Source organism: Lactuca serriola, chromosome 3 (assembly GCF_051521515.1).
Source record: "Lactuca serriola cultivar US96UC23 chromosome 3, Lser_US96UC23_V15, whole genome shotgun sequence".
Lineage (NCBI taxonomy): Eukaryota > Viridiplantae > Streptophyta > Magnoliopsida > Asterales > Asteraceae > Lactuca > Lactuca serriola.
Window position 1 is genome coordinate 255,216,657 of NC_136410.1, and position 27,169 is coordinate 255,243,825.

A 27,169-nucleotide genomic window follows, 5' to 3' on the forward strand; every position below is an offset into this window, starting at 1 on the left:
ATTTATATGTATTTGGTTTGTATTAGGTTATTTACGAAACCAATTGAGTTAACTTTTACTTTATTCAATAGAGCATAAAATACAAAACGGTACAAATACATGGAAAACATACATCAGTAGCAAACATATTACATAAAACATTTCACATAAAAACCCTTCTACATGAAATGCTGGTGGTTCTTAACTAGATTCCAAGCGTTCACATACTTGAAGTCTTTTCCCTCATGCTAAAAAATGTAATGATCTAAAACCATTTCTACAAGAGCTTCCTCGTTTGAGTAATAATAATTACGACTATTTTTAAGATGATGATACCATCGATTGAACCATGTGATTTCGTTCTTTAACTCCATCCACTTACTAAGAATATCTACTTATACCTAATATTCTCCGTGTCCAAATGAGAGGTTGAACATACCTGTTATGCGGGTCGATTCATCACCTTCAAGGTAATCAGGGGTAACCATTGTTGTTACATCTCTAAAAAATGTTCAACCAACATCGTATTATAATTACCATCACCTCTCTTGTCGACCATGGACGTGGTGTATTGGACGACGATGTTGCATTCGTAGAAGTTGGTGCATTGGAGGCCATTTCTATATTTTTTAATACCGGGGTGAGTTGATACAATATTTAACCGGTATGACAGTTTATACACTGATCCGTAGAGGTGTACACTGATTTGCAGAGGTGTACACTGATCTGCTGATAACAATTTTATGGATTTCTAAACAGTTCTGTGGACCGATATTAAACATAAGTTCATTATTTTTAACATTTTTTTGTCAAATTATTTACATAATCACATAAGGTATTAGTGTATTTAAAAAAACATTAATATAAATAAACGAAAATGAACGCAAAAAAAAAAAAAAAACGAAAAAAAAAATTTTAAAAAAATTGAAAAACAAACATTCCGTAGAGCTGTAGAGGATCCGCAGAGGGTGCTCTGCGGATCCTTTGGTCATTTTCAAAAATATGTTTTTCCTTGGTTATTTTCTTCAAACTAACCTCTTTTTTTGGTTATTGTCCGAATTTTCTCATTATAAAAAACCTCTTAACATTTTTTATATTATAAAATATAGAGGCTAGTACTATCAATCTATATTTTATTGATTAATTGTTCTCTCTTTTTGTTGAGGGAAATTAGAAAAAACACTTCAACATCTATTTTCAAACTGTAGTTTTTTTAGGAGGCTTAAATTTCATTTAACCAAGTGTCGCTCCGTACACTTAAGTCATGTATAAGGTCACGTTTTCATCAATTTGGGTTAATTTGCTTTTAGCATTAGGAAAGTTTCATTTTTTATTAGTCCTTTAAGTTTTATTCCTGCATCTTTTAGAGTCCAATTAAGTTTCAAATTATTAGTATAAAGAGTCTTTTAAACTATAGTATAAATAGGCACATATATTAGGAATTTCCCGTTTAGTTCTTAATAAAGCTTGAACATCAAGCAAAGTTGGTGATATCCGTTTTTTTCTTATCTCTTCCATTGTTTTTACCTTGATTAAATTTAGTTATTCTTACATTTGGTATCAGAGTGAAAGTTGAATATGGCCGGTTTGAGAGTCTGTTTCAAGAAAAGTATAGTCTTTCGCTGAAGGGTAGATGCAACGGGAATTGAGTTACGTTGAAGGGATGCGCGAAATAAACGGGCGTGAAGACGACAGGGGGTTGTGGACTGATATTAAACATAAGTTCATTATTTTTAACCTTTTTTGTCAAATTATTTACATAATCACATAAGGTATTAGTGTATTTAAAAAAAATTAATATAAATAAACGAAAATGAGCACAAAAAAAAAACAATAAAACGAAAAAAAAATTAAGAAAATTGAAAAAAAAAACATTCCACAGAGCTGTAGATGATCTGCAGAACATTTAATGGATCCGCAGAGGGTGCTCTGCGGATCCTTTGGTCATTTTCCAAAATATGTTTTTCCTTGGTTATTTTCTTCAAACCAACCTCCTTTTTTGATTATTATCTGAATTTTCTCACTATAAAAAGCCTCTTAACATTTTTTATATTATAAAATATACAGGCTAGTACTATCAATCTATATTTTATTGATTAATTGTTTTCTCTTTTTGTGGAGAGAAATTAAAAAAAACACTTCAACATCTATTTTCAAACTATAGTTTTTTTAGGAGGCTTAAATTTCATTCAGCCAAGTGTCGCTCCGTACACATAAGTCATGTATAAGGTCAAGTTTTGATCAATTTGGGTTAATTTGCTTTTAGCGGTAGGAAAGTTTCCTTTTTTTATTAGTCTTTTAAGTTTTATTCCTGCATCTTTTAGAGTCCAATTAGGTTTCAAATTATTAGCATAAAGAGTCTTTTAAACTATAATATAAATAGGCACATATGTAAGGAATTTCCCGTTAAGTTCTTAATAAAGCTTGAACATCAAGCAAAGTTGGTAATATCCGTTTTCTTCTTTTCTCTTCCCTTGTTTTTACCTTGATTGCATTTAGTTATTCTTACATATGGTATCAGAGCGAATATTGAATATGGCCGGTTTGAGAGTCGGTTTCAAGAAAAGTATAGTCTTTCGCTGAAGGGCAGATGCAACGGGAATTGGGTTACGTTGAAGGGATGCACGAAATAAACGAACGTGAAGACGACAGGGGGTTGTCCCCCCCCCCCCCCCCCCCCCCCCCCCCCCTCTTTTGAAATTTTGGTTGGAGATAGCCCATATAACTACAAAAATTTTAATTTTAAGCCTGCATTGTCAAAATTAGGTTGTGGGCTTGTGGCCCCTCCTGATTTCTCCAATAATCCGATTGTGGACCCTCCTGATTTCTTTAATAGTCTGATTTCTGAACCACAAAGTCAGGATAAAAGTCAAAATCCATCGTATCTGAACCACAGGAATTGAATTGTTCATGAGTAATTGAGTTAGGAATTAGCCAATTAGGAATGCTTATGTTCTTTGCTTCTTGTTGTGAATTGTAGGTTGAGTTAGGAATCAACTAATTTCAATTTCAGTTTCACTTTTCACAATCTGTTAAACGTATTGCTGATTGTTAGTTTGTTAGTTGTTACCGATTTTAGTTCGTTATGAAAATCGATTTCAGTTTTTAGTTTTCACTTTTTTATTTTAGTTTTCACTTTTTACACAATGTTAAATGAGTTATTGCAGATTTTTGTTAATGATTGTATAGAGTAAGTTGATGAGTGATGAATCTTGTTTCTCTTTGTCTAATTTTTAATTTTTATTGAATCAATTGTTCCCTAATTTTGGTTTTTGTAGATACAATCATGGAAAAAGATGAAAACCATTGATTATTTTTTCAAAAGAAAGGTTGATGATGAAAAAAAATTTGTTTTTGTTTTTTTTGTAAGAATGTTAATTTTAATTGAACTTGCTTTTTGTAGATACAATCATGAAAAAAAATTGTTTTTTTTTTTTTTTTTTTTTTTTTTTGTTTGTTTTTGGAAAAATTTTGTTTCTCTTTCTCTTCCCTTGTTTTTACCTTGATTACATTTAGTTATTCTTACAAAATACTCTTCTAGCCTACTTGAACTTGCTAATGAGAAGTGTTCAATATTTAAGCTTGCATTTGTAAATTGTCTGCCCATTAAAAATAATATAACAATTACACCACAATTTTGCGAAATATTACACAAAAACAAAGAAAATATCTTTGAGATAGATTACATTACATGACATGAGACGAACAAGAAAATGAAAGATTCATCATGTAGCGCGAAATCAGCAATTGATGTTTAATTGATCTGGATCTTGAAATGCAAAAGAGCAGAAGTGCCATCAATTCCTTTTGCTCTGAAGTAATCCACATATTCTTTTGCTGTTGTGCCTCTATACTTGGCTGGATTATCTTTCGAAAGCAACTCCTTGATTGGTTCAATAACTTGTAAGGTCTCAGTCATAAAGAACGATGCCACTGATACTCTTGGACCAACCTTGTTTGCCACCACCTTGTGTCGTGAACTCACAAACTTGTCATTTGTAACTAGCTAAATTATTCCATTGATTGTAATCAGTGTCATATTAAAAAAAAGTAGGGTATGCAAGCAGCGGATGAGCATATGTAATATTATTATAACTTTTTAGAGTCGCCAACTCCCACATACTCTACACCTTTCATCCGGAACCCTCAATCTTTGGTTGAGGACATCTTTATGTTAATTCCTAATACCCTAGGGCCATAAGTTCTTTGGTATGAAATATTAATATTTAATGAGTAATTTTTTTCATAAAAAGATCCACACTTCATATAAAAAAGATTAATTGATGCAGTTGCATACCAATATTGCAACGATATTAAGCTTGAGATAGAGAGAAATGCATGCCTGTAAAAGATCTCCAGCATTCACTATAAGAGCTCCTTGTTTAGGATGAACATCGATCCATTGGTTTTGATACAAGATCTTAAAGCCACCAACATGATCTTGTAGAAGAATCGTGATGAAATCGTAGTCAGTGTGGTCGGGGGCGCCTATTGTTAACTCTGGTTGTGGGCAGGGAGGATAGTAATGACCGAGGACAGCAAGCCCTGCGCCACATCCCATGTCTAAAAGGTGATTTGGGTCGAGCCCTAGAGCCTCTGACGTCAACTTCAATAGACAACTTCCGAGTTCTATCACTTGTCTAGAGTACTCCGATAAAATATCTCTACAGATAAATCCCAAGGAAACAAAAATATGGATAGTTAGAATTTGCATTTGAATTCTGTCTCCATAGTTATAATCACGTCATGTTAAAATAATTACATGTATAATACTAGGATCGACAAGCTTTGCGGAAATTAACAATTAGAGTACAGTTATTTTATAATATCAGATTATCCATATTTGATGGTTAATATATTAGTCCGCAAACATTGAAAATTTGAAATAAAATCCAGTACTTTTGAATTTTATGTTAATTTGCAAGATTTTTGGCAACTAATGTGATGCTTATAATTAAAATCCAGGTTTATTTATTAAAATTGGAAATAATTGGAAATATCAATAAAGTATATCATCATGCACAATTGGAAGCACTCGGCATGATTCCACTTCGTTTTTAATCTTAAAACTGTATTATGGAAGGAGATCGAGGTTCTTGTGGTTGGTGCGATTTTTATTATCCTAGGGTTTTTTGATTTGTCGATCATGTATCTTGAACCAGAAATAATTGGCATGAGGGATGGCTTGATTCAATCAGTGTTATCGGTATAATTAACCTGTATGCTAAGCAAGGTACATTATATAGCCGGCATTTAAAATATTTTTGCACAAGTCACAAGTTTTAATGGCAATGAAAAGGAAATCCCATCACTGGTCGGTTTTAACCCTTATGTGAACCTGGGTCGCGAAAAGAGCAATGTTGATTGGAATTTCGATGTTAATGAGAAGGGTAGACGTACAATGTCTTATGTGATGTGTTTGGGGAAGGGGAGTTGTGAATCACAAAATGGTTCCACATCGAGAAGAAAAAGATCAATCTTGATCATAATATCTTCTTGTGTGGCACTTGGTAATATTTGTGAAGTTCTTTCTATCAGTTATGCAATAATGACGGCTTCATTGATTTGGAGATTTTGTATGTCGGTGGTATTTGGGTTTGGTTGTAATTCAAGTCATCTAAAACTTGTCTAAAGTTTGTATCAGCATTCAAACGATGTTCAAGGAGATGAGGTCGTTACTCGGGTCAAGGAAAGTATGGTTTGGGTTGAAATTGATGGGCTTCCTTTATTAGCTTGGAGTTCAAATGTATTTAATAAAATGTATGGGCCTCTTTGAGGGTGTGCTAGGTGGGTAACCGCATATGACCCATATTGTATAGAGGGGCGATTTTACATACGATTCAGTATGTTGTCCAGCTATCGACAATCCGGTAATTCAAAAGACAAAAGTCCATGTTTTGTTCCAATTCTAAGTGCTCCCACTACAATTAAACATTGCAATTAGACATGGCAATGGAGCGGGTTTGGAGCGAATCGATCTCGATTCAAACCCTTTTAACAAATTTCAAAATCCGATCCAAACCCGCTACGTAACCCGCAAGGTTTTGAATAGTCAAATCCATACCCTTATCCACCGAATCGACATATATCCAAACCCGCCCTGTAACCCGTAGGTTTTTTGAAAAATCAAACATATTTTTCATAAATCTTAAAATAACATTTATCAAATAAAACAAATGTTGATTTAGAAAACATATTACATACTTGAGGACTTTCGATTGGAATTAAAATCATTATTGTAGTAACTTCTTATTGATTTTTGACCGTCGATTGCATTGATAAAGAATGACAATTACGAACTTTCTTTCGGTTGATAAATGACTTTATTGATATACAAATGAAATTGGTGTTTGCTTGATAGAATACAAATGAATGACATCATGATTCTTAGTAGATGATTGGAAGACTAGAAATCAAGTCCTCGAGACCCATGTAAAAACAATTTAGTCTTTGGTCTTTTCTCTTTGGACTTTCGATTGGAATTAAAAGTAAACTTTAGGTAGTATAAAATATAAATATATAATTCTAAAAATTATACGGGGCGGGTTATAAACGGAACCGATCAATGATGATCCATACCCAACCCTTTTAATAAAAGGGTTAGCGAGTACGGATCGTTAACAGGTAAACGGATAAAAAACTATGCTCCAAACCCATATAATTGTTAAGGGTTTGGATCGGATCAGGGTTAAAACCCGCTCCATCGCCATACCTAATTGCAATAACTCATGTTTTACAATATTCGACATAAAATAAAAAATTGCATTTGGGCTAATAATGTGCTAATGTAGATTTGCGGCAAGCAAGAGCTTACGTTTTGTTTCGATTTGAAAATTCAAAACTTGCGGCAACTGCAAAACTTAAGCAATGTTTCTTATTTTTTTTTTGGATTTTTATGCCACTATACTTCACCTCTAGTTTCTGATTGCACTCTCACTTTTTTTATTTTTAATTTTTTTTATTTTTTATTTTTTTTATTGTCGATTGAAATTAAACGAGTATTCTACTATACATTGCTTTTGAATCTGATGGCCTCTTGTATTTATAGTTTGGTTGTTTTTGGTGATTAACGAATGTAACACACATATGTTGATGATTGAATTTCGGACTTCACATTAGTGCATTATAAAATCTGATTTCTGTTTTCAGTGATTTCTCTAATTTCTAGCTCCCTTTAGTTTCTATAATCATGTTCATGTTTTGTGGCCTCTGCATAGTTGATTAGAATAATGTTTATGATCCAATTCATAGGAATTATGCCTCCTAAGCATCTATCGGGCTGTGAAAAAAGTAAAGAAAAAGATGAAGAACTAAGAAAGTATAAAAATGGGGCTCATACTAGGTTTATCCAAAAATAACCTCCAAGTATCTTCTTAGAATTAAAATATAAGAATCAAAACAACGGCGATATTAATTTTGATAATGCAGGTGTTAATAGAGATCAAAACTGAAGTTGTAAGGTCCTACTTACGCTCCACAATGTCACAATAAAGACTTAATAGATTGACAATGATAGCTATTGAGAATGCTATATTGGAGAATATTTATTATGAAGAGTTTGTGACCAACTTTGCTTCTAAGAATGTTGGGAGAGTCTCATGATTCATATAATTATGTAAGATTATATATCATACCATCGTTCTTTTGTCCTAATTTTTTATAACATTTATGGAGTTATCGTAGTATAGACGGATTTTGCTTGTACATAAAAAAAGTATATTTAGAGCTCCATTTTTTTTACATGACCCTCAAGATCAATGGGAAGCCCCATATTATATGGGGCTAAATGAGGGAAAGTGATGTTCATGGATGACGTCCATGATGAAAACATATGTTGTCGGTGGGTTTGTATTAACACGTCATATAACAATTTCATCTACATGGTATAGATGGTTTGCATTATACAATTCCGATTTAGTAAATTTCCTCCTATAATTGTTCAAGAGGAAGGCTTTTCGAAAAATAATTAATAAAATTCATATGGATCTTATATTGGATTATAAGATAAAGATGATAACGAAGACTTTGAGGATTAGTGAGTATGAGGATGGGTTTCTAATATGTTTGTTATAGAGTATGAACTCTAATGAAATTCAGAATAAAGAGAAGTTAAATAATGATATAGAGATATAGCAAATTAAAGTTAAACCAAGATGATGTCATTAAGATGTCTTGGAATCCTAAAATCGTGGGATCCAAACACTTGCTGAACAAGTAAATTGGTTTATTGCAATGTAGCACCTGGTTCCTGGTATGTATTTTATTTAAGTATTTTGCATTTTTGGCCTGGGACTCGGCGAGTTGAAGGCCCAACTCGTCGAGTAGAAGCGGATTGGATGCAGGATTTAAATGACGAACTCGTCAAGTCGGCCTCCAGACTCGATGAGTAGACTCTGACTGGAAAAAACCCTAATCTAAGGGTTTGCACCCTACTTAAGCATCTCATTCAGCCACCCTTCGTCCCTATTGCTCCCAACCCCCCCCCCCCTAGCAAACCCTAACTGTGTGTGTGAAGATCTAAAGGCATTTGTGGTGATTTTGATCACAAGGAAGAAGGAAGGACCTAGAGGGATCAAGAGAAGACCAAGGGAGTTCTAGTTTGTGCATCTTTTGCAGTTCCTAGAAGGTATAAAGTCATTACCTTGCTTGTTCATTTGCTAGATCCCTTTTTGGGGGAGATTTAGGGCTTTTATAAGCCATTATTGGTGACCAACCATGATTGCAAGCATGATTGGGGGTTGAGGCTTCAGATCTAGGTCCATGAAGGAGTTACAAGGCAGAAAAGGGCTGCTTTTGCACCTATGGAAGCCCCCATGCAACTTGAGAGTCTCTTTTAGAGCCTTTTAGGCTCAAAGTCCCATGCATGCACATAAAGTTCGTAACTTTACATACTAGATCAAGTTTAGGGACCTAGATCTATCATTTGGACAAGAGTTGTACACCACAAATCGAAGAAATAGACTTGGACAGTATCGAATCGGCGAGTCGTTCTTGGGACTCGGCGAGTCCGAGGTTAGAATCCCTTTTTCTGTTATGGGTCAAAGAGACCCAGTGGAGTGCTGGAAAGGTTTTAGAGGGTCCAGGGGAGTGACCCAACGTATTGGGCTAAGCCATAGTCCTGGAGTTCATAGGACTCGGCGAGTCCAAGGCAATCTCCCAACTCTTGAAGATGAACTCGACGAGTTGTTCATACAACTCGGCGAGTCGAGGACAAGACTGGTTCTTAGGATGAGGATGAACTCGATGAGTTGTTCATACAACTCGACGAGTCGGATGAAGGTTCATTCGATGCTCGTATAGTAGGCGAACTCGTCGAGTCATTTCTAAACTCGACGAGTAGAGACGTGGATGAGGAAAGTTAAAAGGTTAGGGACTCGACGAGTTGGCGGCCCAACTCGGTGAGTCAAGTCAACTAGAAGTTGACTTTGAATTTGAATTTGACTTTGACTTTGACTAGGGCTTGGTCAGGGGTAAACTAATCATTTTACCTTAAGAGTAGATATCAGATTCTGACTGAGTGTTTTGTGGGGATTATAGCCGGAGGATTTCCGGAGCAGCAGCAGACACATATTTCCCGCACAGATTATCAGCAGCTACTCGTATGAGGTAAGTTACCTTCCAGTAGCGGTGGGTCAATGACCACAATTCCGGCCCACTAGTAGGAGTTGTATGTTAGATGATCGTCTTTGTGATATCATCTAGGTTTGCTACTACCTGATATGTTGTATGCTGGCATGATATGTGATATGTGATAGCAGTAGAGTTCGGCTGTTAGGACCAAAGGGTAGGTCAGGCACCCCAGATATGTCTGACAGTATTTTATGACATGTTTATATGCTGGCATGATATGTTCTATGTGATAGTGGAAGTAGGAGGGGAATAGTCCCCATGTTCGGTTGTTAGGACTGAAGGGTAGCTCGAACACCCCAGACATGTTTGATAGTATGTTTATATTATGATATATGTGATTGTAGCAGTAGGGGGCGGAATAGTCCCTGAGGGTCGGTTGTTAGGATCGATGGGTAGGTCAGCACCCCAGAATGACTTGACATGGGTAGTCAGCACCCCAGAACTGTTTGACACGGGTAGGTTAGCACCCTAAAATGGCTTGACACAGGTAGGTCAGCACCCAAAATGGCCGTACCGGGTAGGTTGGGCACCCCAGAATTGCCTGGCAGTATGTATGATATATGATTGTATGGTATGTGGTACGATGGGGAACTTACTAAGCTTCGTGCTTACAGTTTACAGTTTTGGTTTCTGGTACTTCTTCAGCGAAGGGGAAAGTGTTGGCGCGGTAGCAGTACATCATACACACACGCATTGATTTTCTGCACTTGAGATATTCTGGGATTATACTCTGACATGTTGCTATTTTATGATTTCAGTTTTAAGACATGATATACTGATTTACGAAATGATATATTTTTATGTAGTTTTCTTATGTATGTTTTTATAATCAGTTAATTAAAATGAAATTTTTGGACTCGAAATTTAGGGTCTTACAAGTTGGTATCAGAGCCCTGGTTTGAGGGATTCGAACACACCCTCAGGGGTGTCTGGACTCAAATCGAGGGATTAAAAGCTTTTTACAAGAAAATGGTTTTCTAAAAGATAAGTTAAAGGAGTTTTGAGAAAGAACGAAGTGTGTGATGTGCGTGACCGGCCGAGCTCAAGTAAGTATTCCCCAAGGTACCCATACAAGTTTATGTTATGTTTATCAGCTTCAGCAGAACAACATGCTAGAATAGGACTAAGGATCTAGGAATGATGCCTTATCTGCCTGCTTTATGTGTTTCAGCTTATGAGAATTGCATGCCAGTATTGAATAGAAAATAGTAGGATAGCATGTTTAGGTTATGCGTGATAGTATGAGCTTAACATTGTATGCTAGTGCAGTTTCCTATTATGAGGATAGGATTGCTTGAGATCATTCCGTTTTGTCTGAATGTTGCTTGGTTTGTGCTATGTGGGACTCTGAGTGATGGGAGTTAGCTATTAGGTGAATATGTTAAAGTCACATGTGATCAGGGTTGGATAATCTTAGAGGATGGGATTTGACCCTATTTCAGAGATCTTGTTTGAGTCCTAACCGTTGTAAGGATGAGTCCCTTACTCGAAGGATTATCCGGACCTCGTTGTATGTGATTGTATTTAGGTAATGGCTAATTGGAATTACGAAGAGGCCTTCAGTAGCTGAGGACTGGTTAGGGTGGGGTCAGAGGTATCCTAGGGCGAGCCTAAGATGGGAATAACAGAGATCAGTAGTAGTAGAAGGGACTTGGTGGAGTCGAGGTGGTTCTTGAGGAAAGTACGGATAGATGTGAAAGGTAGTACGGGCCCGTACTACTGAAAGCAGAGGATCCGTACTTGAATCGAGGAAGGCTGAGGCAAGACCAGGGACCTTGTGATGGATGTTATCCCTCTAGATGTATCAGTATCACTGACGGTTGTCATTATGTATTGCAGAATGGTAGTACTACGTCCGAGGCCAACAGTTGGCAGCTCAGGAGAGGGATCGGGTTCGGGCTCAGGTTCCGAACCAGTGGATAAGAGGCTACGTGAGTTCATCGCGTCCGAGATCACTAGAGGTATCCTTGATGCGACCCCAGTCATCTTTGGGTCGATCAAGGAAGGGATTGTCAAGCTGATGAAGGATCGCCTCCGGGCGTTTAGGAGCGACATGGCGACCGGCCAGTCGGTATCACGCATACTGTCCTTTAAGGAATTTAGGGCCAGTAGTGCACCAGATTTCCATGGGGCGAAGGACCCCATTGCAGCCAGGCGATGGATTACAGACATTGAGTCTGCATAATTGACCAGCTTCTGCCCCGAGGGTCGAAGGTGAGATATGCAGCAAGGTGCTTGAGAGAGAGGGCCAGAGATTGGTGGGAGTCGGTTGGTGACTCTCTGGGAGCCTCGACTGTTGTGGCTATGACGTGGCCGGACTTTGTGACCCGATTCAGGGCAGAGTTTGCACCTGCAGTGGAGCTCTAGCAGTTAGCTAGGGAGCTCTTAGACATGAGACAAACTACGGAGACTGTGGAAAAGATCACCGCCAAGTTCCGGGAGAGGGCGTTACTGGTGCCCCGTTATGCAGGAGATGAGGACATGAGGAGTACCCACTACCATAACATGCTGCAAGCTGACATTCGGGCGCATGTTAGTTTTTCAGCTTGCCTTACCCTGGATTCCATGATTTCCATGGCAAGGGAGAAGGAGATTGATTTGGAGCACATCCGGAAGAGGAAGGTAGAGGAGGGGTAGGTGACTGGGGCTTCGGGGAAGAAGCCCAAGGGATCAGATGGTAGGCCGAAAGGCCAGTCAGGACAGGGCCGCTGCAGGAAATGCGGCAGGCCACATAAGGGAGCTTGTAGGTTGGCATCGTCGGGCTGCTATAAGTGCTGCAAGACGGGGCACTTCAACAGGGATTGTACCGCCACTACACCCACTATTAAGACATTCGAGTTGTTGTGTTTCCACTCCAATTAGAGGGGCCATAAGAAGGCCAATTGCCCCCAGTTGGCAGTAGTGCCAGTGAAGGCGCTAGCTCCAGCGACTGTGCGGATCACTGATGGACGGTAGGGCAAGTTAGAGGCTCCAGTGGTGAGGAGCCGGGCCTTCCAGTTAACTACCGAGGAGTCACGCGCCGCACCCGATGTGGTGACGGGTATGATTCTTTCCCTATGATTTATTTATTTGATACTTATGATATTGATATGTGCTCTGTGTATACGTTTAGGATCGTTCCATGTGAACGGTATCCCAGTGCAGGTGTTGTTTGACTCAGGTGCCACTCAATCTTTTGTTTCCCTTGCACTTAGCAACAGGTTTCCTAAGTCTTTGGGCATGTTGGATTGCCCTTTAGAGGTAGAGATAGTCGATGACCGATCGGTGCAAGCATCAATAGTTTTCAGAGATTGCGTACTGAGGTTATTTGAGGAGCGCTACCTAGTAGACTTGGTTCCCATTCCGTTGCGTGGGAACAAGGTGATTATAGGCATGGACTGGTTGAGGTATAATGGGGCGGTGATAGATTGTGCACAACAGCTAGTCCGAGTCAGGACCCTAGGTGGGCGAGAGTTAGTGATCCACGGCGAGAGGCCACAACATGGACCCACATTATGTTCAGCAACGAGAGTTAGGCGCTCCCTACAGCAGCGTTGCGCTGGGTATGTTTCCTATGTTATGGATACCTAGGAGGCGGATAAGACAACGGTGAGTGACGTTCTGGTGGTGCGAGACTACATGGATGTTTTCCCAGAAGAGCTTCCCAGGATACCTCCGGAACGCCAGGTGGAGTTCAAGATCGACCTAGTCCCTGGTGCGGCTCCGATAGCCAAGGTACCATATTGGTTGGATCCTCCCGAGATGCAGGAGTTATCTAAGCAGCTGCAGGAGCTTCTAGACAAGGGATTTATCATGCCGAGTAGCTCGCCTTGGGGAGCCCCGATCCTATTTGTCAAGAAGAAGGACGAGTCGCATCGCATGTGCATAGACTACCGGGAGCTGGACAAGGTAACAGTGAAGAACCGTTACCCACTCTCGAGGATTGACAACCTCTTTGACTAGTTGCAGGGAGCATCTTGGTTCTCCAAGATCGATTTGCGCTCAGGTTATCACCAGATGAGGGTCAGAGAGGAGGATGTGCAGAAGATTGCGTTTCAAACTCGCTATGGCCACTACGAGTTCGTGGTGATTCCCTTCGGGCTCACCAATGCTCGTGCCGCATTCATGGACCTCATGAACCGCGTATGTAGACCGATGCTGGATCGGTCCATGATAGTTTTCATCGACTATATCTTGGTTTACTCCAAGACGCAGGTGGAGCACGAGGAGCATCTGAGAGAGGTGTTGGAGACTCTGCGGAGGGAGAGCTTGTACGCCAAGTTCTCCAAGTGTCAGTTCTAGTTGCGTGAGGTGCGGTTTCTTGGGCACCTTGTCAACCAGAATGGTATTTTGGTCGACCCATCCAAGGTAGAGGCCGTGATGAGATGGGAGGTTCCGAAGTCTCCATCTGAGATCTGGAGTTTCTTGGGATTAGCTGGCTACTATCGGAGATTCATCCAGGATTTCTCCAAGATAGTCATACCCTTGACGCGAATGACGAAGAAGGCCGTAGTCTTTTGTTAGGAGCCTGAGCAGCAGGCAGCGTTTGAGACACTGAGACAGAGGTTGTGCGAGGCACCAATCTTGGCCTTCCAGAGGGCGTAGAGGATTTTGTGGTGTATTGCGACGCGTCTATTTCGGGTTTGGGCGCAGTATTGATGCAGAGAGGGCATGTCATCGCCTACGCTTCGAGGCGGTTGAAGCCTCACGAGGCGAACTATCCGACACATGATTTAGAGTTGGGGGCTGTTGTGTTTGCCCTCAAGATTTGGTGTCATTACCATTATGGGGTCCATTGTACCATTTACACGGACCACAAGAGTTTGAGGTACCTTATGGATCAACCGAATCTGAACATGAGGAAGCGTCGGCGGTTGGACGTGGTGAAGGATTATTATTGCGAGATCCTTTACCACCTGGGGAAGGTCAATGTGGTGGCTGATGCGTTTAGCTGCCAGGCAGCGCTGATCCGAGACATTTGCATGCGGATGACAGTAGTGACTCCACCATTGGAGCAGATCCGAGAGGCCCAACAGGAGGCCATGTGTGACAACCCAAGTTATTCCGTTACATTTCCCCGTTACCGTTAATGGAATATTCCAGTTTATGAAAGTTCCGTTAATTGGAGGTCATCAATTTAATAAACGTTCCATTTGTTTACATTTAATATGCCGTTAAGTCGTGATAAAAGGGAATAAAAACACATGACACATATTTCCACTAAATTGGAAAATGTTAGTTTTTATTATTATTACCACTAAATCGGATGCGACCAAAAGCCCCGTTTAACGACAGTATCGGGTAGAATACCACTAATCCCCGACTCGAACCCCTATATAAAGGTGAGTGGAGTCCATTGGAGACTTTTTACACTCCCTAAACACTCTCTCTAGACCCGTTTTCACCCCAAATCCGCAACCAAACGCTTCCAAATCGTAAGTCCGCTTACCCTAGCTTCTTCTAAACATATTGATTCGTGTTTATAGCCCAAAAATCGGACTTAGAAGCTGTTAGAATGGAGTTTACGGCCTAAGCTCCTCCTTAGGCCGTAAACCCCTAAATGAGGCCAAAATGACCCCAAAATGTCCCTAAAGGCTTGGAATTAAATTGGGGATTTAGCCTAGGAGTGTTTAAACATTAAAACATAAGGATTTGGAGCATAAAAGAGAGTTTACGGCACATGCATATGCCAAGGCCGTAAACACCTCTTAAACTTGTTAAAATGCCCCAAACACACTCCTAAAACACCCTTGGACTTCATACATAAATTAGGGGCTTATCCTTTCGGGTTTAGATCATTTAAACACAAGGAGTGGAAGGATGAAAAGGAGTTTATGGCCCAGACATGTGTCAAGGCCGTAAACTCCCCAAACCTAGCCAAAATGTTGGTTTTTATTCCCCAAATGTGTCACACCCCAAAACCACGAACGGCGGAAACGTTCAGGGGTGTAGGACGTCATGTACAGTATCACAACAGTGTAATATAATAAACAAGCAACAACATCATCCATTGCATTATATGTAAAGTTTTATACATGTGTGTTCTTTCGACCTCAGTATGGTAAGACACCAAAACTATACAATCAAAATAAGAGACGAGGCTTGTCTGCAGCGTCTTCTCAAAACCTGTCCTCCGTACCTGTCTACTGGCGACCTGAGAATACAAGTTATTTTGAAAGAGAGTATCAGCTTTAAAGCTGGTGAGTTCATAAGTATATAGGTGTCATTGCTTTGTTTGTGAAGACCTGCTATGAATGCCATGAAAACCTTTAAGTGAAAAATGTTGAGGTAAGTATGAAATCCCTAGAAAAACCCTTATTTTCTATATGTATGAAGTGTAGTCTTCTACCAAGACCCAATGTTTTGCATGTATGAAATGTAGTCTTCTACCAAGACCCGAATGTTTTGTATGAATGAAGTGTAGTCTTCTACCAAGACTCGAAGGTTTTGTATGTATGAAGTATTTTTTGTTTGTGTAGACTAGTACTAAAAGTGCTTAGTCTAACTCATCGTTTATGTGAAAGATATCACAAAATAAGGTAAACAGGAAAAATATAAGCAGGTAAGTGTTAGCCTGAGGTACTGGTGCTAACAAAACGAATGTAAATGTTGACCGGAGGTACTGGGGCTAACATATTACATATAACCTAATGGACATCCGAAGATAGTCCAATTCTTCCTCTGTAGCAGCAGCAGGTGGAAGGAATGGTTAGTCCCTGTAAAGGTACTCCTAGTATAAGTATTAACCGTAGGCATCCGTAGATGTTCATTACCCACTGTTGCTAACAGATGGGTTCCGGAATGGTTAGTCCCGTACGTATATCCTGAGGTACTGTGGGATATAGGCCCATCTAGGTATCCCGAGGTACTATGGGATAGGGTCCTTTCTTAAATATTCCGAGGTACTGTGGAATATGTAGGAAGATTTACACAGAAGGTACTGATAAATCATCCTCGTAATGCGAGATACAAGTAATCTTGTTAATGTATACAAATAAGTGTATCTATGGAAAGGTACTCATGTAATGCGTTTATGTAATCGTGTTCATGTATCATGCAAGTATATGTAAAGGTACTCATGTATCAGGTAAACATCTATAAGTACTCACGTATCAGGCAATGTGCTAGTATAGACTCATGAATGAACTGACTCATGTTTGATATCTTCTGACTATCCCTATGATAGCTAACTGGAAAGTATGTTGTTTATTCAAGTAGGTTTATGCAAGGTATCTAGGAGCTTTGAACAATAATATAAAGTGACTTGAAGTCATTATACAATTCAAAACTAATACTTCTGTTGTCTAAGTATTTTAAGATAGAAAACCATTTCACGTGACTTCTTTTGAAATATGTGAAATCTACTGAGTGAAAACATAGTTATAAAATACATGAAACTGATTTAATAACATGTTTGTTTCTACTTGTATTCCCCCCCATTAAAGCATTTAAAATCCTTTAAAACATTGATTACGGGGTATGAACTCACCTATAGTTGGTGATTGGAATGAACTGATCGGTATCGGATGGCTAGGTGTCAAGCGAGGACTTGTGCACACACTATGATCCTAATGAACACATAATCACACATATATGCACTCAATTAGACACCAAAGACTAATTGATAATGTTTAAGACATCTTAGATATAGATAACACTTTATGTAAGTGTTTTAAGCCGTAAGGACTTCATCTAAGCTATTGTGGGACAGGGTACTTGAGTTTAGGGTTTCCAAAGGACCCCATATGAGAGTTTACTCTCCATAAACCATCACACATGGAGTTTAAGGTTGTAAACTCTTGAGTTTACGGCCGTAAACTCCCAAACATGTGTGTTTGGTGTGTTTTGAAGTCCAATATGCTTTCTAGAATTATTCTAACCTAGTGGCTATGTTCTTGGAAGGGTTTAAGGCCTAGAAGTACTCCAAATAGGAGTTTACGGCCTAAAGGACATTTCCCCTTGGAGTTTACGGCCGTAAACTCCCTTGGGGTGATTCCTTGGTTGTTTTCTAGCCTCTTGTACTAGTGGGATGTGTTCTAGACTTTTAATCCTAGCATATGAAGGTATTAGGCACCACTTAGTGCCCTTTATAGGAGTTTACGGCCCAAGAACCATGTCTTGGCCGTAAACTCACTTGTTTAAGTGATTTTGGTGTGGTTTGGTCCTTCCATTTTGTGGGTACAATTTCTTGTAAAGGGCTAGGACCTTAGGTGTCATGAAAACACCCCTTTGTGACCATTTACATGGAGTTTACGGCCTAGGAGAGTTTTGGGCTGTAAAATCCCTTTCTTTTGTGTCATTTGAAGTGTTTAAGACCTTAAGCTACTTGGGGAATTAATCTAGATGCAAGCCTTAAAGTCCTTTAGTCCAAAAACCACCATTTAGCCCTTTGAAATGGAGTTTACGGCCTAAGAGAGTTCTGGGCCGTAAACTCCCAATCTTGGGTGGTTTGGTGTGTGATTTCATGTCCCTAATGTGTTTACCTAATGTCCTAAGGCCTTATTCTAGCATCAATGTCGGTTTTGGCCTTGTTTCGGGAGTTTACCGCCCAAGAACACCTTGGGGAGTAAACTCCTAGATCTCATGATTTAGCCCACTAAATCATGTTATAAGCATCAAATATGTAATCTAACACTACTAGAAAGAGTTACTCACAATCTGGGATAAAAACCCGAAGATCTGTCAGAGAGAAAATGGCTTTTCTCTAGTTGGAATTGTGAATAATGAATTAAATAAATTCAGAAAACTATTTATAGTCCTGAAATATTTTGACAGAAAATATTTTTACTCTTGAACTTAGACTGTAACATTATGAAACTTGAAATGTCCAAATTTCACAAACTCAGGAGCATCCACTCTCCTGATATCTCCTAAAGTGTAAACCCTAAGGTACACTAACTTGTTCGGAAAAGTCTGAAAATCACTGAAATGGGACTGACTTCTATTGAATAGATATTGTTCGTACAAATGGAAATTTCGGGTTGTCACATCATCTCCCCGTTAGAAGGAATTTCGTCCCGAAATTTGAATGTAAGCAATTAAGAAATTACAAATAACTAAGCAAAAAGGTGAGGGTATTTCAGTTTCATCTGATCCTCACGTTCCCAAGTGAATTCCGATCCACGCTTTGCGTTCCAGCGCACCTTCACTATCGGGATACGGCTCTGCTTTGTTCGCTTGACCTCTCGGTCCATTATTTCTACTGGTTCCTCCACGAAGTTGAGGCTCTCGTTGATCTCGATCTCGTCGAGTGGAATGACAAGAGTCTCGTCAGATAGACACTTTTTCAAGTTTGACACGTGGAAGGTAGGATGTACGTTACTGAGTTCGTTCGGTAGATTGAGCTTGTAAGCCACAGGGCCGATTCTCGCGAGAATCTCGAAAGGCCCTATGTATCTTGGATTGAGCTTCCCACGCTTTCCAAAGTGTATCAAGCCCTTCCAGGGTGAGACTTTCAGTAGGACTCGGTCGCCCACTTGGAACTCCAATGGTTTCCTACGCTTGTCGGCGTAGCTTTTCTGTCGGTCTCTAGAGGCTTTTAGTCGTTCACGAATTTGAACGATCTTCTCTGTCGTTTCCCGAATGATCTCCGGACCCGTGAGAGTGCTTTCGGGAACGCGTCCCTTAGCTAACTGGGTATCACCCACTTCAGCCCAGCACAGAGGGGATCTGCACTTTCGGCCGTAGAGTGCCTCGAATGGAGCTGCCTTGATGCTCGTGTGATAACTGTTGTTGTAGGAAAATTCAACAAGAGGTAAATGAGTATCCCAAGCTTTTCCAAAGTCTATCACACAGGCGCGCAACATATCTTCTAAGGTTTGGATAGTTCTCTCACTTTGCCCGTCGGTCTGTGGATGGTAGGCTGTACTCATGTCCAACCTAGTTCCTAGGGAATTTTGTAATGACTGCCAGAACCTCGAAGTGAATCTACTATCTCAGTCTGAGATGATAGATAAAGGAACACCATGCAGTCTTACAATCTCCCTAATGTAAGTTCTGGTAAGTTTCTCCATCTTGTCTGTTTCCTTGATCGGTAGGAAGTGTGCAGACTTGGTCAGTCTATCGACGATGACCCATATGGAATCAAGTCCACCCGTCGTCTTGGGCAACTTGGTTATGAAGTCCATAGTGATCCGCTCCCACTTCCATTCTTGTATTTCCGGTTGTTGTAGAAGACCGGAGGGTTTTTGGTATTCGACCTTGACCTTTGCGCAAGTAAGGCATTTACTCGCGAAGGTAGCAATATCTGCTTTCATGTTAGGCCACCAGTATAGCTTTTTAAGATCCAGATACATCTTATCTGAACCCGGGTGGACGGAATAACGAGTGTTGTGAGCTTCCGTCATGACCAAGTCTCTGAAGCCACCGTGTTTCGGTGTCCAGATCCGATCCATGAGGTATAAGGCTCCGCCACCCTTGACTTCCAAGTTCTTATCCATCCCTCTAAGGGATTCACCCGCCACATTTTCAGGTTTCAAAGCGTCGAGCTGAGCCTCCTTTATTTGTGTGGACAAGTGCGAATGGATGGTTAGAGTCAAAGATTTGACTCTACGACCAGTATATTCTTTCCGACTTAGGGCGTCGGCTACTACATTGGCTTTACCCGGATGATAACGAATTTCGCATTCGTAATCACTAAGTAGCTCGACCCACCGTCGTTGTCTCATGTTGAGCTCTTTCTGGTCGAAGATGTGTTGTAGACTCTTATGGTCTGTAAAGATCGTGCTTTTGGTACCGTATAGGTAATGTCGCCAGATCTTCAGAGCAAACACAACTGCTCCTAGCTCGAGATCGTGGGTTGTGTAGTTAACCTCATGTGTCTTCAGCTGTCTCGAGGCATAGGCGATGACTTTACCTCGCTGCATCAGAACACATCCGAGTCCTTGGTTGGATGCATCGCAATAGACAATGAAGTCTTCTATTCCTTCGGGAAGAGATAGTATCGGGGCGGTGCACAAGGCTCGTTTGAGCGTTTGGAACGCTCTTTCCTGTTTCTCCTCCCAGTCGAAGGCCACGCCTTTCTGTGTCAGGGTTGTAAGAGGTTTCGCTATGCTGGAGAAGTTCTGAATGAACCTGCGATAGTAGCCAGCTAGACCTAGAAATTGACGAATTTCGGTAGGTGTCTTTGGTGCTGACCAGTTCTCGATGGCCTTAATTTTGGAAGGGTCCACGTGTATACCTTCTTCGCTAACCACATGGCCCAAAAATTCGACTCGCCGAATCCAAAATTCGCACTTCGAGAACTTTGCGTAGAGCTTCTCTGCTCGCAATGTTTCTAAGATTTTACGGAGATGTTGACCATGCTCCTCCTTACTTCGAGAGTAGATGAGTATGTCATCAATGAAGACGATGACGAACTGATCTAAATAAGGACGACACACCCTATTCATCAGATCCATGAATACTGCGGGCGCGTTAGTTAATCCGAATGGCATCACTACAAATTCATAGTGCCCATAACGAGTTCGGAAGGCTGTCTTGGGAACATCTTCCTCTAACACTCGTAGTTGGTGGTATTCGGATCGCAGATCTATCTTCGAGAAGTAGTTGGCTCCTTGAAGTTGATCAAATAAATCGTCAATACGGGGCAAGGGATAACGATTCTTAATGGTAAGTTTGTTGAGTTCTCTATAGTCTATGCACATGCGAAACGATCCATCTTTCTTCTTGACGAACAAGACCGGTGCTCCCCATAGTGAGAAGCTTGGTCGAATGAATCCCTTCTTGAGAAGTTCGTTAAGTTGACTGGAAAGTTCCTGCATTTCAGCCGGTGCAAGACGGTAAGGAGATTTGGCTACGGGGGTAGCCCTTGGCACTAAGTCGATTCTGAAGTCGACTTGGCGTTGTGGTGGTAAACCGGGAAGTTCTTCTGGGAATATGTCGGGAAAGTCGCGTACTTATGGGATTTTCTGGATGTCTTTCTGTTCTTGGCTGGTATCGACGACATGTGCGAGAAATGCATGGTACTCCTTCTGCAAACACTTTTGTACTTGAATGCACGAAATGATGCGAAGGCTAGTGCTAGGTTTGTCGCTGTAGATAGTTAAGGTTTCGTTGTTAGGAAGGTTAAGACGGACTGCTTTCTCGAAGCACATAATGTCGGCACGCAGAAGACTCAACCAATCCATACCGATGATAACGTCGAAACATTTAATGGTAACTGGCATAAGATCTATCTTGAAAGTATGGCTATCTAAAGTTAAAGTACAACCTATGTATATGCAGTTTGTACTCTCTGTTTTCCTGTTAGCCATTTCTACCGTGAATGAACTATCTAATGCACATGGTTTTTGTTTAAGCAGGTGTGCAAATTTGTGACTCACAAAACTTTTCTCGGCTCCACTATCGAAAAGTATGCAAGCATAAGAGTTATCGAGGAGGAACGTACCAGTAACTATCGTTGGATCAGCTACTGCTTCCTCGTGGCCCAGAGCCATAACTCTTCCCACTCCTCCAGCCATCCCTGCTTTAGGGCAGTTCCTCTTGTAATGGCCCACTTCGCCACATCCGTAGCAAGCTTGGCCCATACCGGCGTTAGGAACTTGAGCAGCTTGAGCTGTTGGAGTTTTGCAGAAGCGGACGGTGTGTCCCTTCTTGTTGCAGTTAGAGCACTGCATCTCCTTGCAAGGTCCGTGGTGATGGAAGTTGCACTTGGTGCACTTCGGGAGGGTTCCAGCATATGCCCTTGCTGGTAAGAGGTTGGCAGGGGCAACAGGAGTCACTGTGGCAGCATTGATTGCCACATGCTGTTGTTTATTGGAGGATCCTTGCGGAGCCCCTCTTTTCCTTTTGTTCCACCCCTTCTTAACGTAGTCGGGGTTGGACTTTTGTGGTACAGGGGTAGGAATGGTTATGTTATGAGGTTTCCGGTGATCGATAAGAGATTGTGCCAGTTCCTTGGCACTATCAAAAGTAATAGGCCTGGAAGCGATCACACTTGACTGGATCTGGGGTGACAGTCCCCAGATATACCTCTCGATCTTTTTGCTCTGGAGAGCAACCATGTCAGGGCATAAGTTTGCCAAATCACAAAACCTATTTGTGTAGGTAGTGATGTCGGATCCAACCATTTGTAGACCCCAGAATTCCTGCTCGAGTTTTTGTATTTCACCTCGAGGACAGTATTCCTTCATCAACATTTCTTTCAACTTTTCCCAGTCAATGGAATACGCCACCGTCAGAGTTAGATAGTTAACATGGCTGTTCCACCATGTTAGTGCTCGGTCAGAGAAGGTACAAGCTGCGAACTTGACCTTGCTGCCTTCTTGGCATGAGCAGATCTCGAAGACAGATTCCATCTTCTCGATCCATTGTCTCAACACCATAACACCCCCAGTCCCATTGAAGCTGCGGGGTTTGGCGTTAGTAAAATCCTTGTAGGTGCATTCCCGAGGGTGTCCATGGCTTTCGCCGTGGTTTGAGGGTGGTGCACCTGTTCCTGATCCACTAGGGGCAGGAGCGTTGATTGCTGACACAGCAGCTGCAACTGCTACTGTGAAAGCTGCCTGGAACATAGTGGCATCAAAAGGATTTGGAGTTTGAAGAGGTATAGGTGGGGGTGGAGGTGGTGGTATAGGTGCTTCGTTGTTTGGATTCCTCCTTGGATTCCTGCATGGCGGCATCTTTAACTATACGTTTAAAAGATGACCACATGGATAAGAATAAATGATAAATGAATGTGTCTCATGGACTAAATCGCCATAGTCCAACAACAGAAAGAATGGCATGACTAAATGAAGAAGAGAACAGTTGGATAATAATTTCCATAAGATTAGATATCTGTCAATAAACTGGAATTACAGATGTAACAAGTTCGGGAAAAATGGCCTAGAAGTAGGCCTTACATCAACCAAGATGGAAAATTTTGACAGACTTAAGATTAAACAAAGACCTAACAGTTCTAAGATTTATATAGACAGGAAATTAGACCATAGTTTTACATAAACTAGGTTATATCCAAAAGATGAGATAACGATATTCTATTGGCGACGAGAACTACTAGCATGAGTCCTTGATTCCGACAGTAGACGTTCGATGTCCCTTATACGCCTGTCCGACCTTGCTTGTTGAGCTCGGAGTTCTCTAACTTCGGCTCGGGTTTCAGCAAGTTCCCTTTGCAGATTTGCATTACGGACCAGAGTCCTTTCTTGAGCAGACTCTAGTTGGCGAATGTGGACAGTGTTAACACCTGAGTTGGCGTCAACTTCCAAGACTTGATTGACAGCCGCCTGGGCTATTATCGAGTTCCTAGACATCCTACGCACCATGATTGGTAGGACTCTATCGGCCGAACCTCCTTCTGTGAGGTTGTAGAAACTTCGGTCTCCGTTGTAGGGAATGGGCTGACCCTGTTCATGACTCCATGTTATCAAGTTAGTGGCCCATAGGGGTGTGGGTCCTTGAAACACATGGCGAGGGTTCAGGTTTGGGTTTTGAGCAGCAGGGGGTAGGTTATTGACTTCCGGCTCCGAGTCGGAACTATCGGAAAAGCCCTCAGCATGGTGATCATCCAAAGGGATTGGGTGATCATCTTCTGGCTCTGCCTCTAGCCAACCAGCATTGCCTTGGTTCGGAAAGTACGGATCGCCGTGGGGAAATCCAACCATCTTAATCTACGCGAGAAAAGGGATATAAGAGATAGCTAAAATAGACGAACTAACTAAGAAAATTTATAGTAAGATCAAATACCCATATGGTATTTCTTTGTGGTTGTGTTGGTAAGTTTTTAGACTTGTTGCCACATTACAACCGTTCTTGGGCATATGCTAATCACTCTTTGGACCAACATAGTTAGTCAGGCTATGCCATTCCCAAGACTGACTATATATCCCCAGGCTTACTTGTGATATCCAACAATCGTAGTACTTTTGTTCTTGTCGTTGTGACACTGATTTTAGTATGAATGCAGGCACGTATACTTTGTTAAACACTTTATTATTTAAAAGTATAACTCTTAGACAGAGTGTTTTAATCCCATGTATTTATAGTTAGTATATCTTTTATGGGTTGATATACTATATTCACTATAAACAATGCTCTGATACCAATCTGTCACACCCCAAAACCACGAACGGCGGAAATGTTCAGGGGTGTAGGACGTCATGTACAGTATCACAACAGTGTAATATAATAAACAAGCAACAACATCATCCATTGCATTATAAGTAAAGTTTTATACATGTGTGTTCTTTCGACCTCAGTATGGTAAGACACCAAAACTATACAATCAAAATAAGAGACGAGGCTTGTCTGCAGCGTCTTCTCAAAACCTGTCCTCCGTACCTGTCTACTGGCGACCTGAGAATACAAGTTATTTTGAAAGAGAGTATCAGCTTTAAAGCTGGTGAGTTCATAAGTATATAGGTGTCATTGCTTTGTTTGTGAAGACCTGCTATGAATGCCATGAAAACCTTTAAGTGAAAAATGTTGAGGTAAGTATGAAATCCCTAGAAAAACCCTTATTTTCTATATGTATGAAGTGTAGTCTTCTACCAAGACCCAATGTTTTGCATGTATGAAATGTAGTCTTCTACCAAGACCCGAATGTTTTGTATGAATGAAGTGTAGTCTTCTACCAAGACTCGAAGGTTTTGTATGTATGAAGTATTTTTCGTTTGTGTAGACTAGTACTAAAAGTGCTTAGTCTAACTCATCGTTTATGTGAAAGATATCACAAAATAAGGTAAACAGGAAAAATATAAGCAGGTAAGTGTTAGCCTGAGGTACTGGTGCTAACAAAACGAATGTAAATGTTGACCGGAGGTACTGGGGCTAACATATTACATATAACCTAATGGACATCCGAAGATAGTCCAATTCTTCCTCTGTAGCAGCAGCAGGTGGAAGGAATGGTTAGTCCCTGTAAAGGTACTCCTAGTATAAGTATTAACCGTAGGCATCCGTAGATGTTCATTACCCACTGTTGCTAACAGATGGGTTCCGGAATGGTTAGTCCCGTACGTATATCCTGAGGTACTGTGGGATATAGGCCCATCTAGGTATCCCGAGGTACTATGGGATAGGGTCCTTTCTTAAATATTCCGAGGTACTGTGGAATATGTAGGAAGATTTACACAGAAGGTACTGATAAATCATCCTCGTAATGCGAGATACAAGTAATCCTGTTAATGTATACAGATAAGTGTATCTATGGAAAGGTACTCATGTAATGCGTTTATGTAATCGTGTTCATGTATCATGCAAGTATATGTAAAGGTACTCATGTATCAGGTAAACATCTATAAGTACTCACGTATCAGGCAATGTGCTAGTATAGACTCATGAATGAACTGACTCATGTTTGATATCTTCTGACTATCCCTATGATAGCTAACTGGAAAGTATGTTGTTTGTTCAAGTAGGTTTATGCAAGGTATCTAGGAGCTTTGAACAATAATATAAAGTGACTTGAAGTCATTATACAATTCAAAACTAATACTTCTGTTGTCTAAGTATTTTAAGATAGAAAACCATTTCACGTGACTTCTTTTGAAATATGTGAAATCTACTGAGTGAAAACATAGTTATAAAATACATGAAACTGATTTAATAACATGTTTGTTTCTACTTGTATTCCCCCCCCATTAAAGCATTTAAAATCCTTTAAAACATTGATTACGGGGTATGAACTCACCTGTAGTTGGTGATTGGAATGAACTGAACGGTATCGGATGGCTAGGTGTCAAGCGAGGACTTGTGCACACACTACGATCCTAATGAACATATAATCACACATATATGCACTCAATTAGACACCAAAGACTAATTGATAATGTTTAAGACATATTAGATATAGATAACACTTTATGTAAGTGTTTTAAGCCATAAGGACATCATCTAAGCTATTGTGGGACAGGGTACTTGAGTTTAGGGTTTCCAAAGGACCCCATATGAGAGTTTACTCTCCATAAACCATCACACATGGAGTTTACGGTTGTAAACTCTTGAGTTTACGGCCGTAAACTCCCAAACATGTGTGTTTGGTGTGTTTTGAAGTCCAATATGCTTTCTAGAATTATTCTAACCTAGTGGCTATGTTCTTGGAAGGGTTTAAGGCCTAGAAGTACTCCAAATAGGAGTTTACGGCCTAAAGGACATTTCCCCTTGGAGTTTATGGCCATAAACTCCCTTGGGGTGATTCCTTGGTTGTTTTCAAGCCTCTTGTACTAGTGGGATGTGTTCTAGACTTTTAATCCTAGCATATGAAGGTATTAGGCACCACTTAGTGCCCTTTATAGGAGTTTACGGCCCAAGAACCATGTCTTGGCCGTAAACTCACTTGTTTAAGTGATTTTGGTGTGGTTTGGTCCTTCCATTTTGTGGGTACAATTTTTGTAAAGGGCTAGGACCTTAGGTGTCATGAAAACACCCCTTTGTGACCATTTACATGGAGTTTACGGCCTAGGAGAGTTTTGGGCTGTAAACTCCCTTTCTTTTGTGTCATTTGAAGTATTTAAGACCTTAAGCTACTTGGGGAATTAATCTAGATGCAAGCCTTAAAGTCCTTTAGTCCAAAAACCACCATTTAGCCCTTTGAAATGGAGTTTACGGCCTAAGAGAGTTCTGGGCCGTAAACTCCCAA

At 40.5% G+C, this 27,169-nt stretch overlaps 1 protein-coding gene across 1 annotated transcript in view; it reads right to left on the minus strand.

Annotated features, from left to right (window-relative positions):
• Positions 1-3,545: 3,545 nt before the first annotated feature.
• Positions 3,546-27,169, minus strand: part of LOC145093901 (1-aminocyclopropane-1-carboxylate oxidase homolog 1-like) — a 69,109-nt gene continuing 45,485 nt past the window's right edge. Inside the window, exons 2-3 of the mRNA XM_079032144.1 lie at positions 4,322-4,643; positions 3,546-3,985 (exon numbers count right to left, since the gene is read on the minus strand). Coding sequence (XP_078888270.1) covers positions 3,734-3,985; positions 4,322-4,643 — 574 coding nt within the window. The 3' untranslated portion in view covers positions 3,546-3,733. The remainder of the gene's footprint in view (positions 3,986-4,321; positions 4,644-27,169) is intronic.